The sequence below is a fragment of the Scyliorhinus canicula genome, chromosome 8 (assembly GCF_902713615.1).
Source record: "Scyliorhinus canicula chromosome 8, sScyCan1.1, whole genome shotgun sequence".
NCBI lineage: Eukaryota > Metazoa > Chordata > Chondrichthyes > Carcharhiniformes > Scyliorhinidae > Scyliorhinus > Scyliorhinus canicula.
In genome coordinates, this window is record NC_052153.1 from 47,645,468 (window position 1) to 47,658,824 (window position 13,357).

The 13,357-nt window shown below is 49.6% G+C and overlaps 1 protein-coding gene across 1 annotated transcript in view; it reads left to right on the forward strand.

Annotated features, from left to right (window-relative positions):
• The first annotated feature begins 8,140 nt into the window (after positions 1-8,140).
• LOC119970224 (trypsin inhibitor ClTI-1-like) overlaps positions 8,141-13,357 on the forward strand; it is a 43,838-nt gene continuing 38,621 nt past the window's right edge. The window contains exon 1 of the mRNA XM_038804496.1: positions 8,141-8,239. Within this exon, the coding sequence (XP_038660424.1) occupies positions 8,164-8,239 (76 nt within the window). The 5' untranslated portion in view covers positions 8,141-8,163. The remainder of the gene's footprint in view (positions 8,240-13,357) is intronic.

A 13,357-nucleotide genomic window follows, 5' to 3' on the forward strand; every position in this document is an offset into this window, starting at 1 on the left:
ACAAGACATAGGGGACCTAAGACTCGGAAATAATGAGGCTGTGCCTGTGGGTCTATGCTGATTTAAGCCGCAGCCCCTTTGATTGTCCCCAGTCCTTGGGGAATCTGGCCAGGACTCCCTCAGGACCGTGCGGATTCATGTGGTGTACTTGGTCTCCCACCATGGACTGCCACCAACTGGTGCCCATAAGTGATAGGTACCTAGGCAGTGCCCTCAATGACCAATGGTTCTCTGGTGTAGGCCGCCAATCTAGTCTGGGTGTCAAATGTGCGGCGGCTGACCACGGACACAGCTGCTCCAGTATCCAGCTCCATGTCAATGGGGTGCCTATTTACCAAAAGGGACATTCAAATTGGGGTGACTCGGAGTGCTTTCACAGTGAAGTCGTTGGTAGGGGTTGTCCTCGCTGTCATTGCCATAGTATGCCCCATTACGAGGGTGGCTGAACAGTCAGGAGGGGCAAAGGGTGGGCTGGTCATCATGTGGTCCCCTGGGCCTTGGGCCTGGATGTCTCTCTGGGTACCCGTTCCGCGGAATCATCCCTGCACTCCATAGTTAGTCTGCCAGGTCCCCAAGTCTTCTGTCGAGGATGGATCTTGGTGACGTCTTCTTCCAGAGTACCCGGGATTCGATACCGCCATCCCTTTAAGTTCTTGGACTCCCAGCTCAGGGCTCTCACGAATGACAGCAATCTCAATTATCCCCTGCAAAGTCAATTGGGTTTCAGTCAGCAACTTTCTCTACCTGGCGGCGACCCGGATTCCGCAGACAAAATGGTTGTGAAGGGGTTCGCTCAGAGTAGCCCTGAACTCGCAACAGCTTCCTTAAATGCGCCAAAAAATCATTGTTTGATTCATCTTTGGCTTAGGTGGCCACGTGGAAGTGGAATCGGTGCACAATGGGTGGCGGTTTTGTATTTAAGTGGTTTTCTACCAAGGCTACCAAAGCTGCAAAAGACCGGGAGTCAGGTGCGTCCAGGTGTGTCAAGTGCATCTGTTGGCTCACCGACTGCCATTAATGGGGTTAACGGTCTGCCACTCATCTCCAATTATGGCATTGGTCTGAAAAACTATTGCATACGCTCTATATATTGAGCCCAATCATCGTTACTCACATCAAAGGCCTCCAGCTTCTCTACATGAGGCATCTTGGTTGGTTGAGGTAAGGCCTCTTGCGGCCTAGATTAAGTGGCCCAGGTAGGGAACACGCAATGCCGATGGCAACTCCACCTCAGTCTCATCGCCAGTATAGAAACTCTCATAGGACACACGGTAGGATACAAAGAAATATTTATTAGGGGCTTTTCACAGTAACTTCATTGAAGCTTACTTGTGGCAATAAGCGATTATTATTATTTATTTTTTTAAAATAATTTTTGTTGAAAAATTTTGAATTTATACAACAATAACGCACCATAGTAAAATACCAAAAATAACAATAATATTAACAATCATAAACATCGCCCCACCTCCATGAACAACACAGCATTTTAACAACAACGCAAATTAACACAATATAAAGTTACAGAATAGACACTACAATAAGGAACACACTCCCCCCCCCCCCCCCCCCCCCCCCCCCCCCCCCCCCCCCCCGGGTTGCTGCTGCTATTGACCAAGTTACCTATCTTTGAGCCAGGAAGTCCAGAAAAGGCTGCCATCGTTTATAGAACACTTGTATTGATCCTCTCAGGGCAAATTTGACCCTTTCCAATCTTATAAATCCCGCCATGTCACTGATCCAGGTCTCCACACTTGGGGGCCTTGCATCCTTCCACTGTAGCAGAATCCTTCGTCGGGCTACTAGGGACGCAAAGGCCAGGACACCGGCCTCTTTCGCCTCCTGCACTCCCGGCTCTACCGCAACTCCAAAAATCGCGAGTCCCCACCCTGGTTTGACCCTGGATCCAACCACCCTCGACACCGTCCCCACCACCCCCTTCCAGAATTCTTCCAGTGCTGGGCATGCCCAGAACATATGGGCGTGGTTCGTTGGACTCCCCGAACATCTGGTGCACCTGTCCTCACCCCCAAAGATCCTACTCATCCTAGTCCCGGACATGTGGGCCCGGTGCAGCACCTTAAATTGGATGAGACTAAGCCTCGCACATGAGGAGGAAGAGTTGACTCTCTCCAAGGCATCCGCCCAAGTCCCGTCCTCTATCTGCTCCCCAAGTTCCTCCTCCCATTTAGCCTTCAGCTCCTCCACTGACGACTCCTCCACCTCCTGCATTACCTTATAGATGTCAGACACCTTCCCCTCTCCGACCCACACCCCCGAAAGCACTCTGTCCATCGTCCCCCGCGAGGGCAGCAGAGGGAATCTCTCTACCTGTCACCTAGCAAACGCCTTTACTTGCAAGTATCTGAACATGTTCCCTTGGGGAAGGCCAAATTTATTATTATTATTATTAAGAGACACTGCTAAACTCCCATGCCCCAAAGAGTTGCCCTCCTTGACCTCCTCCCAGGCCGGGGTTTTTATACTGTGGAGCCTTCCTTGTTTCGGGGAAATATTTTGTTTATTAAACGGTAAACATTACAATTGGACAAAACCAAACAATACAAGCACTAAACCACAGCAGTGCAATCAGATAAAGAAAACCAAATAGGTGTTGAACAGTAAACGGGCAGCAACAACACAAGGTCAGCAGCAGGTCGCAACAACATGCCCTGGTTAGGGTAGAAGCTTCCCTCCCACCCCAAAATTACCAGGGGAGTTCATACTCGTTATGAGTTCATGGGAATCAGATGGTGCACACTCCCCTAATTCCCAAGGGATCACAACACTCAGCTCATTTGTGTTTGCTGTGAAAAAATTGGTTGTTATCTTTGACCAAGTAACAAAAACTGGAGTTCATTGCATAAGAAATGTTTCAGAGCTTCCTGAATGTTGTGATAAGGCACGATGTAAATAGTGCAAGAGAAGCAACTTTGCTCTTCTCGTTCTTCCCGAGGAACCATAGACGGGTCAGAAATAACTTTTTTGGACATTTTAATTTGAAAGCAATCACTGCATATATAGAGCCTACCATTTCAAGCAGAAAAACTATTAAGCTATTGATGGAACAATTCTGAAAAACGTCTTTTAACTGAAGATCAAAAGAATTTTCATCGAACTATTTGCAAATGACTCTTATTTGAGCAACTTCACTGTCAACAGCAACAACAGTGGAGTATTATTAATAATATGTTAATTGGATTGATCAAATAATCATGCAGTTTGATTGACGGTAGTGATATTTAACTGGGGTCCTTTGCTAGTCTCAGTGAAGTTGAATTCAATATTTTCCAAACTTTTAAATCATGATTTTCACCCTTGTTAACCCTGAAAGGCAAAACATTATCTGAAATCAAAGATATACAGGACAAAGCAAGTGGGTGTTTGGATGTTACGTTGTCGAAAGTCCATCATGTCTTAATCAGCCAAATTGCTACAAAGATTTATTTTTCCAACACATGTCAAAATTTCATATGGTTTTCACTGAAGGAATGTTAAGCACTATGGAGGCAGCCTAGGCTCCTTATCTTTCGAAGCAAGATAAATGCATTCACATAACGGGAACTTAGTTACAATTAATGTTGAGAATGCAGCAGATGGAATTCCTGGCATCGCTAAAGGAGATGATAGCAAACGAACAGCCAAGATCTTTATCCAGTCCTTACTACATAGTGACCGATGTAATAAGAACCACTATCTGGAAGATTTGGATGAGAGGTTCAAAGGGTAATCACAGAATGAATCAAAGTGTATAGAGGCGAAAATTAAGACGTGGTGATGGCTGCTCTAGGTCAATCCTCTGCTGAGCAGAGATCCTACCGATAATGTAGTTATGCACGACATGTACCAAGAAGGTGTCTCCACTTCAGCATTTAATCTGTACTGTACCTTTCAGGCTGCATTCATACACACATAACTCAGCGAGAACATTGGTCATGTTGACCTGCCCATCTCTCTAGTAAATGCTAAAGCTAAATAATTTCATATTTATTGCCTTTTGCCAATTCAACTGGGATTTTATCTTGTCTATTATAAAGTGGCCCTTTTCCAATATCGGCTTTTCTTTTTTTACTGCAGAATATTTTATTCTTATGTTTTATGTTCCTTTATAATATAATCTCATAGTTCCTCTTTCCTTTCCTGAATGTTTCTTGACTTCTCTCCTAGTTTCTTTATATTCATTTTTGCCAGATTTTCCCCTGCCATATATGCACTTAGTGTACACCGCTTTTATTAGTGTACACCGCTTTTATTAGTGTACAGCTTTTATTAGTGTACAGCTTTTGTTAGTGTGTACCACTTTTATTTCTCTCAATTTTCCCATTCTGTCTTTCTTCATCCATGGTGTCTGATTAATGTTTAGTCTGTCCTTATATTTCAACAGCATATAGTTTTCCTGTTGAATGATGTATTAATGTCTTCATTACTGTTCTATATCACTGTTTGCCAATATTGGTCATCATTTTATTTTCCCAAGTTCTATACTCAGCCCCTCAAAATCGGTTTGTCTTCAGTCAATTATCCTGGTCTTTGGCATGCTTCTATCCTTCTATAAGTAGGTTTAACAACTTCAATAGAAGCTCTCGAAGGTACAAATTTTTAACTATTTTTTTTCTTTATTCTTTCATGGGATGTGGGCATCGCAGGCAGGGCCAGAATTTGTTGCCCATCCCCAATTGCCCTCAAGCCAAGTGGCATTCTAAGAGCCAACTATATTGTTGTGGATCTGGAGTCGCACGTAGGCCAGACTAGGTAAGGTGACAAATTTCCTTCCCCAAAGGACATTAGTGAAACAGATGGGTTTTAAACAACAATTGGCAATGGTTTTACGGTCACCATCAGACTTTTAATTCCAGATTTTTTGTTTCATTTAAATTGCACCATCTGCCGTGGTGGGATTCGAACTCTGGTTCTCAGAGCGTTATTCTGTGTGTCTGGATTACTAGTCCAGTCACAATACCACTATGCCACCTCCGCCCTAAAATATGATGAGAGGAAATAAATTAAAATAAAATAATTTTGAAAATGGTCCTTCATTTTTTGAGAGACGAAAAGATAAATGCTGCTGATGCTGAAAATCTGTGACAGTCGCATTTACCTCCTCCCCAAAATCCAGGAATCAGACTGTCCCGGTAGGCCCATCGTGTCAGCCTGCTCCTCCCCTACCAAACACATTTCTTCCTATCTTGACTCCATACTCTCTCTTCCTGTCCAGTCCCTTCCCACATACATCCGTGATTCCTCCGATGCCCTACAACTTCCAGTTCCCGGGCCCTAATTCCTTCCTCTTTACTATGGATGTCCAATCCCGCTATACTTCCATTCCCCACCAGGATGGGCTGAGGTTTCTTCGCTTCTTCCTCAATCAGAGGCCTGAAGAATCCCCATCCACCATCACTCTCCTCTGACTGGCTGAACTTGCCCTCTCACTGAACAATTTCTCCTTTAACATATTGAATTTATTACTCTCCTGTCCCCTTCAACCTCATCTCCAACAAGTCTGAGGAGTTCATGGGCTTTTGCCACTAAGGTTGAGACCACCCATTCAGCTGCCTTTTCTGCTTCCCTGCCTTCCCTGACCCACCAATCCAAGTTTGCCCCAAGGTTTCCCCTACCTTAGCCCCATCACTTCTGGAGGCTTCCAAAGACCTATCCTCGCCTATTTTTCTATTTCTAGTCTACATGCTCCCCCTCAGCAGAGTCTTGGAGTGTGCAGTAAAGAGGTTAGGTGCTGTAGGAATCAGTAACCACCATTCCTGAGAGTGTAGTACATGGGGGTAGAGATGGAAGTAATCCCCTCAAGAGAGTGTCGTATAGGGAGAGCACTCTCTACTTCTGAGGCTATTATATTTATATATCACCTGGTCACATCTGTTCAGTATCCCAAAACACTTTGGAACCATTTAAGTACTTTAAGAAATGCAATTGTTTTGTGGGCAAACGTGGGAAAAAGTTAGCAAACAGCAAGATACCCCAGACATGACTGTGATAGATGACCAGCTAATCTATGTCGGGCGGTGCTGATTGAAGGATGAATAGTGGCACGAATCATCTTTGGTCTTTCCCTGTCTACTGGTGACGCTAGGATAGGGAGCAAGGCTTTGGAGGGTGGGTTGAAATCTGGAGAACATCTTGATGGAGCCTGCACTCAGGCATGTACTGGAGTGTTAGCCAAGATTGTGAACTCAGGTCTTGGAGTTGAGGCAGATCAGAAAACAAAATGACAAATTAAATTCCTTAACTAAGTGGCACTGATCAGATAAACCTATCCAGAGCACAGAGTAAGAACAGGGAGAGAAGAGTAAAAGCAGCGAATGGTTTCATTCTCCTGCAGCGGACGCGCTGGGTCAGTTGCAGGCAATCGTCTTCTTGTATCGATACTTGTCTCTCAGTGTTACACTGCACATGGTGGAGTTACTTTATATAAAGGGGAGGTTGGTCACTGACTCATTCAGCAATGTGAAACTCACAGGAAGAAAACATGGACTAAGGATGGTCAGGGATGCAGGGAAGGCATGGTATAGTGGTATTGTTGCTGGGCTAGTAATCCAGAGATTTAGGGTAATGCGCTGGGGACCTGGGTTCAAATCTCACTAGGGCAGTTGGTGGAATTTGTTTTTTTTTATATATAAATTTAGGGTGTCCAATAATTTTTTTCCAATTAAGCAGCAATTTAGTGTGGCCCATTCACCTAACTTGCACAACTTCTTTCGGTTGTGGGGGTGAGACTCACGTAGACACGGGGAGAATTTACAAACTCCACACGGACAGTGACCTGAGTCCGGGATCGAAACCGGGTCCTCTGCGCTGTGAGGCAGCAGTGCTAACCACTGAGCCCATAGTTGGTGGAATTTGAATTCAATAGAAATCTGGAATTAAACGTCTAACAGTGACCATGGCCGGGATTCTCCCCTACCCAGCGGGGGGGGGGTGTCGGAGTGGCATGAACCACTCCGGCGTCGGGCAGCCCCAAAGGTGCGGAATGCCCCGTACCTTTAGGGGCCAAGCCCTCACATTGAGGGGCTACGCCCACGCCGGAGTGGTTCCCACTCTGCCAGCTGGCATGAATGGCCTTTGGCGCCATGCCAGCCGGGGCCAAAAGGACTTCAAGTCCGCGCACGCACCGGAGTGTCAGCGGCTGCTGACGTCATACCGCCGCATGCACAGGGGGGGGGGTCTCTTCCGCCTCTGCCATGGTGAAGACCATGGCGAAGGCGGAAGAAATAGAGTGCCCCCACGGCACAGGCCCGCCCGCCAATCGGTGGGCCCCGGTCGCGGGCCAGGCCACCGTGGGGGCACCCTCCCGGGGTCAGATTGCCCCCCCCCCCAGGACCCCGGAGCCCACCCGCGCCACCAATCCTGCCGGTCAGGTAGATGGTTTAATCCACGCCAGCGGGAGAGATCTGTCAACGACCGGCCCGGCGCGATTCCCGCCCCCGCCGAATCTCAGGGGGGGAGAATTCGGGACACGGCGGGGGTGGAGAATCCCGCCCCCATGAAACCATTGTTGATTGTCGTAAAAAACGATCTGGTTCACTATTGAAATGAAATGAAAATCGCTTATTGTCACGAGTAGGCTTCAATGAAGTTACTGTGAAAAGCCCCTAGTCGCCACATTCCGGCGCCTGTCCGGAGAGGCTGGTACGGGAATCGAACCGTGTTGCTGGCCTGCTTGGTCTGCTTTAAAAGCCACCGATTTAGCCTGGTGAGCTAAAATTGTCCTGTCAGGAAGGAAATCTGGCGTCCTTGCCTGGTCTGGCCAAATGTGACTCCAGACCCACAGCAACGTGGATGACTCTTAAATGCCCTCAGGGATGCCTACATCCCATGAACGAATAATAAAAAGTGTATGTGTGAAACAACAGTTAATGGCACTAAACTGGGACAAGTGCTACAATGTTGAACAATGGACAGGTCCAGGACAGTGAGAACCTACAAGGATACAATCACTTGAAGGCCACCCAGAGTTGCCATCCTTTTACTGACGTACACAACAAGCCCTTTATCTCACTCCACTCCTTAAGGCTGAACATAACAAATAATGACGCTTGTGTGTAAAGTGCTAATGAAGCACTGACGTTTCCTCACAGTCCCCTGTGTACTCTGGGGAAAATAGCAACAATTATAGAGCTCCAGCTAGAACTGCCTTTTAGTGCTGACTGAATGGAAAGCAGGTTCCGAATACAAGACTCGGGAAAACAGTGTCACATCTACACATGGAAATGTAACTCATGCAATGGTAAGTTTGATTTATCACACAAATGTAATCACTACATTTGACGATGCACAAGGACAGGAAGTAAAGGAAAATACTTGTTGGAAAGCTGTGCTTGAGGAAGAAAGTTCTTCACATAAGCTAACAAAGAACAAAGAAAAGTACAGCACAGGAAGAGGCCCTTCGGCCCTCCATGCCTTCGCCAACCATGCTGCCCATCTAACCTAAAGCCTTCTACACATCCGGGGTCTGTATACCTCTATTCCCATCCTATTCATGTTTTTGTCAAGATGCCCCATAAACGTCGCTATCGTACCTACTTCCACCACCTCCTATGGCAGCGAGTTCCAGGCACCCACTACCCTCTGTGTAAAAAAACTTCCCTCACACATCTCCTCTAAAGTTTTCTCCTTGAACCTTAAACCTACGTCCCCCAGTAATTGCCTCTTCCACCCTGGGAAAAAGCTTATGACTATCCACTCTGTCCATGCCCCTCATAATTTTGTAAACTTCTATCATATCAGATCGCCCCTCAACCTCCGTCGTTCCAGTGAGAATAAACCGAGTTTATCCAACCTCTCCTCTTAGCTAATTACCCCCCCCCCCCATACCAAGAAGCATCCTGATAAGCCTGTTCTGTACCTTCTCCAAAACCTCCACATCCTTCTGATAGTGTGGCGACCAGAATTGAACACTACGGGCGCAGTTCCTGGGCCTCATTGCGCTCTTGCTCCAGCAAAACGAGGCCGGTGAATAGTGGGAGAAGCCAAAAACGAGAATTGCGGCAGGCGCCAAACAGTTTGCAATGCAACCGGCCAGCTCCCCTAGGCACAATCAGGATCTTGCCTTAATGTGGCGAGAAACCAATAATCGCCACTTAAGCCCCATTTCTATACAATTAACAGGAACCACCCTGTATTCAATGGCCTCCCGTCGTTCAGCGGCCTCCACAGCAAGTGGTCACACTGGCACCTGTTCGTATTCATTTTTAAAACGTGAACCTGGCGGAAGGACTTCTGTGGGGAGCCGAGGAGGAGGTGGGCAGCACGGTAGCACTGTGGCTTCTCAGCGCCAGGGTCCCATGTTCGATTCCCCACTGGGTCACTGTCTGTGCGGAGTCTGCACGTTCTCCCCATGTCTGCGTGGGTTTCCTCCGGGTGCTCCGGTTTCCTCCCACAGTCCAAAGATGTACAGGTTAGGTAGATTGGCCATGATAAATTGCCCTTAGTGACCAAAAAGGTTAGGAGGGGTTATTGGGTTACGGGGATAGGGTGGAAATGAGGGTTTAAGTGGATAGGTGCAGACTCGATGGGCCGAATGGCCTCCTTCTGCTCTCTAAGTTCTATGTTCTACGTTCTAACCATCTTTGTTCACAGGCAAAGAGCCCGGGGGCGCTGGACCTGTTGCCCCTGTGCTTGGCAGAGGGTGTGGCACCATTGACTGAGGCCCGAAGCCTCCCTTTGCAGGGGCGGGCTGTCAACAAGGGAGGGTGGGGGGAGAGGCGGGGGGGGGGGGGGCAACCGCTCGCAGCACCACCCCATTACCAACCCATTCTAGGGGCAACCTTGTCCCTGCTCATCTGCTCCAATGACCACCCATAAAACCCGCCGATTGCAGAGGCCTCTGGCCATGCGGCTGAAGGCTATTAGTAATAGGAAATTGGCAATCGTGAATAAGTTAACACTTCACATAACACAAGTGGATTCCCGTGGGTGAACGGGGCATGTAGCATGTGGGAGTCATTGCCTAGCATCCCAATCACACCTTGATGCCTGGACACTGTACTTGAACACTGCGGGTGGCAAAACCACACACGCGGCAGCCAACATCTGAACACCCAGGAGATGGGACACAGCTCTGGGGACATGTCCACAGCCAGAGGGTGGGTGAGTGCCATGGGGAGGGGACCAGCGCCCGGTCCAGGTGACTTTATGAGCAGGTGTCCGGGGTACAGTGTCTGCGGTCCAGTGAGGGGGTATGCCTGGGCAGGGCGCTCTGGATGGGGGGTCAATAGGGGAATGGAGGGCACAGGGTGGGAGCCACTGCTGTTTGTCAGTCTAACACCCTCTCCCAAAGCCTTACATATTTTGAACGCTATGGCAGGGATATTGGATGCATAAGTTGCCCTTGTGGTGCTGCTGCCAGGTGGCGGCAGCAGCAGCGTCTGCAGATGCTCGAGGTGGCAGCCCATGTGCTGGACCCTGCCTCACACCCTAAGGACCCGGCCACCCATCAGGCCAGAGAGGGACCCAGAGGGGGAGTCCCACGACAGGCCAGGGTTTACAGGCGCGCTGGTCAATCGAAAAGATGACGGACAGCACGTGCCACACAAGGCTCCGCCTCAAGGAGATGGTGTGACATCTGTGCCATGTCCTCATGGATTTGGCACCACATGGTGCCATTAAGGTCACTGCAACTAAGAACGTTTATGCCTCCCCCCCCCCCCCCCCCCCCCCCCCTGTCCCTCCTCCTCCTGTCCCTTCAGTGATCCTCAATGTGCCTGGCCCTCCTAGCTCTACCACTACATCTATGTGTCTCCCCAGAATGCTCATCAGAGGCAGAGGCAGCCAGCTGCTTACCTCGTTCTGTGGCCTTTGATGCCCCTGGCGGGCGTCCTCTGGGGGTTCTGAGGCCGGAGGGCCCTAGCTGACTTGTCGGCGGCACATGCATAGCCATGCCGCCCTGTCCCATGTGCTGACTGTGAGATGCAACCTCATCAGAGGAGTGGATCTCGGGGGAGCTGGAGGCCACCGTCGCCACCCCATGGGATGCGTCAGGGTTGGCAGTCAGCGTCCCATCTTGCCACTCAGTGCCCATAGGGCCCTGGGGTTCACCTTGGGATGAAGGGGCAGCTGGTTTGAGCCCCGGGTGCCCCTGCACCATCTTTCTCTGGTTCTCCATGCTCCGCACATCATGTCGATGCCCTTGGCGATGCTCTTCAGTGACTGGGACATGCTCTGCAGCGCCTCGGCAATGTCCATCTGCGACTGGGACAAGCTTTGCAGCATCTCGGCCATTCACATCAGAGAGCGGGACGTAAGCCCATAAGACATAGAATTAGGCCACTTGGCCCATCGAGTCTGCTCCGCCATTCAATCATGGCTGATATTTTCTCATCCCCATTCTCCTGCCTTCTCCCCATAACCCCTGATCCCCTTATTAATCAAGACATGTCCCGCAGAACCTCATCAAGGTCGGCCTGGTACTTGGTGACATCCCCAGTGAGGAAGACATTCTGCCGAGACCCTCAGCCATGGCCGTCACTAACTGCGCGATGTCGTACACCAGACTTTCCACTGCGGTCGCCAGTCTAGCAGTGTTGGCCTCGGTGCCACACATTGCTGGCGACATCTCCTGCGCCCAGAGCTTCTGGGACTCCTCCAAGCGGCTATCGATCTGCTGGAGTGATGCTGATATCTCCCTCTGAAAGTCCCAGTTGCTTCCTATCATCTCCAACAGTTCCGAGTAACTCTGTTTGACAGGCTCCGCATCAGGCTGGGACCCAGCTGGGTCGTGGGATCCAGCAGACCTCCGACTGCTGTCTCGCCTGGGGATTCAAGCCTCCATCTGATGTGCATCAGCAGCAGTGTGGTGCTCACCAGATTGTGCCCCTGAAGCCTGTCCTCTAACATGTCCCACCGAGGTGTGTGTATCTGCGCTGGTGGAGAATAGGGATGACAGCTGTGCCATGACTATAATGGTGGCATCCTCGGAGCGCTCCTCCGAGGTGGTCTTCTGGGAGGCAGGAGAGGGCCAGCATCGTCGGCTGGAGGACATGTGGGAGAATGGATATGTGCTCAGTGGGAGGGATGGGTGTGGTAAACCACTATTGCACCTATATTAGGTGATGGATGGTAGGACCTGTACTACAGATACGTCGGTAGTCCCTGCCTACTGGCTCCGGAGTATAAATGTGCGTGTCCTCCATGCTGCAGCCATTTCGCCAGCTGCTGTGGGAGGCCACACATCTAGAGCAATAAAGCCTCAGTTGTATTCAACTCTCATCTTTGTGCAATTGATCGTGCATCAATTTATTGCTCTAAGATTTTCAAAAGATGGACCTCCGTATTGAACCGGATCATCTGCAGCTGGATCCGCAATCAAGCGACGCCAAAGGGGACTTTCAGCACTGGCTCGCTTGTTCCGAGGCTTACCAAATTGGGCCTACCCAATTCATTTTTTCCAATTAAGGGGCAATTTAGTGTGGCCAATCCACCTACCCTGCACATCGTTTGGGTTGTGGGGGCGAAACCCACGCAAACACAGGGAGAATGTGCAAACTCCACACGGACAGTGACCCAGAGCCGGGATCAAACCTGGGACCTCGGTGCTGTGAGGCAGCAGTGCTAACCACTGCGCCACCGTGCTGCCCTGCTCTAAAATTGTCCTGCATAGTGATCTTTGCTCCCTGGAATGATATGAAACATTAGGGATGGGATTCTCCGGTCGCGATTCTCCGGTCGCCGACACCGAAATCACGCTCGCCGATTGGCCGGATAATACCAGTTTGTGCCGAAATTGGGGGCATCGCCACTTCTGCGATGCTCCGTCCCCTCGAAAATGGCGTTTTCGATTGCGTGGGTCACTCATGCTTTTTTTTTTCGTGAACCCGGTGTGGCGGCTGAGGACTGAGTCCAGCGTCACCACAGTCGGAGGTGGGGGGAGCTGTTCTGTGGGCTTCGGGCTGGGGGGTGGTACGGGAGTGGCGAAGGGGGTTACTGGGGCACAGTATGTGGCAAGCCAGGTCCGCGCGCGGCCGGAGCCATGTTACAGGGCACAGCCGCCGCCGTGCGCCTGCACGGTCACAGACCCAGCAATTCTTTGGCCGTATCTGCAGGTAAAGCTGCGTGCCTGCTAGTCCCCCATCAGATGAGGATCGGTGCAGCTTTTGCACCATTGTTTCTGGGGTAAAACACCACTGTTCCAACGCCAGCGTGAGCACTTAGCCTACATATCAGAGAATCCAGCCCTCGGGGTATAATAGTGACCATGAGGAGGGACATCACATCACATATGTTGATGAATGGGGGATATAATTGTGTAGTCCATTATTTCCGCCACAGAGCCTTTTTGATGGTACTGATGGAACCCTTAAGAAACGTTCTTATTATTTTAAAGAGTTCAACCACAAAAAGTGAATTG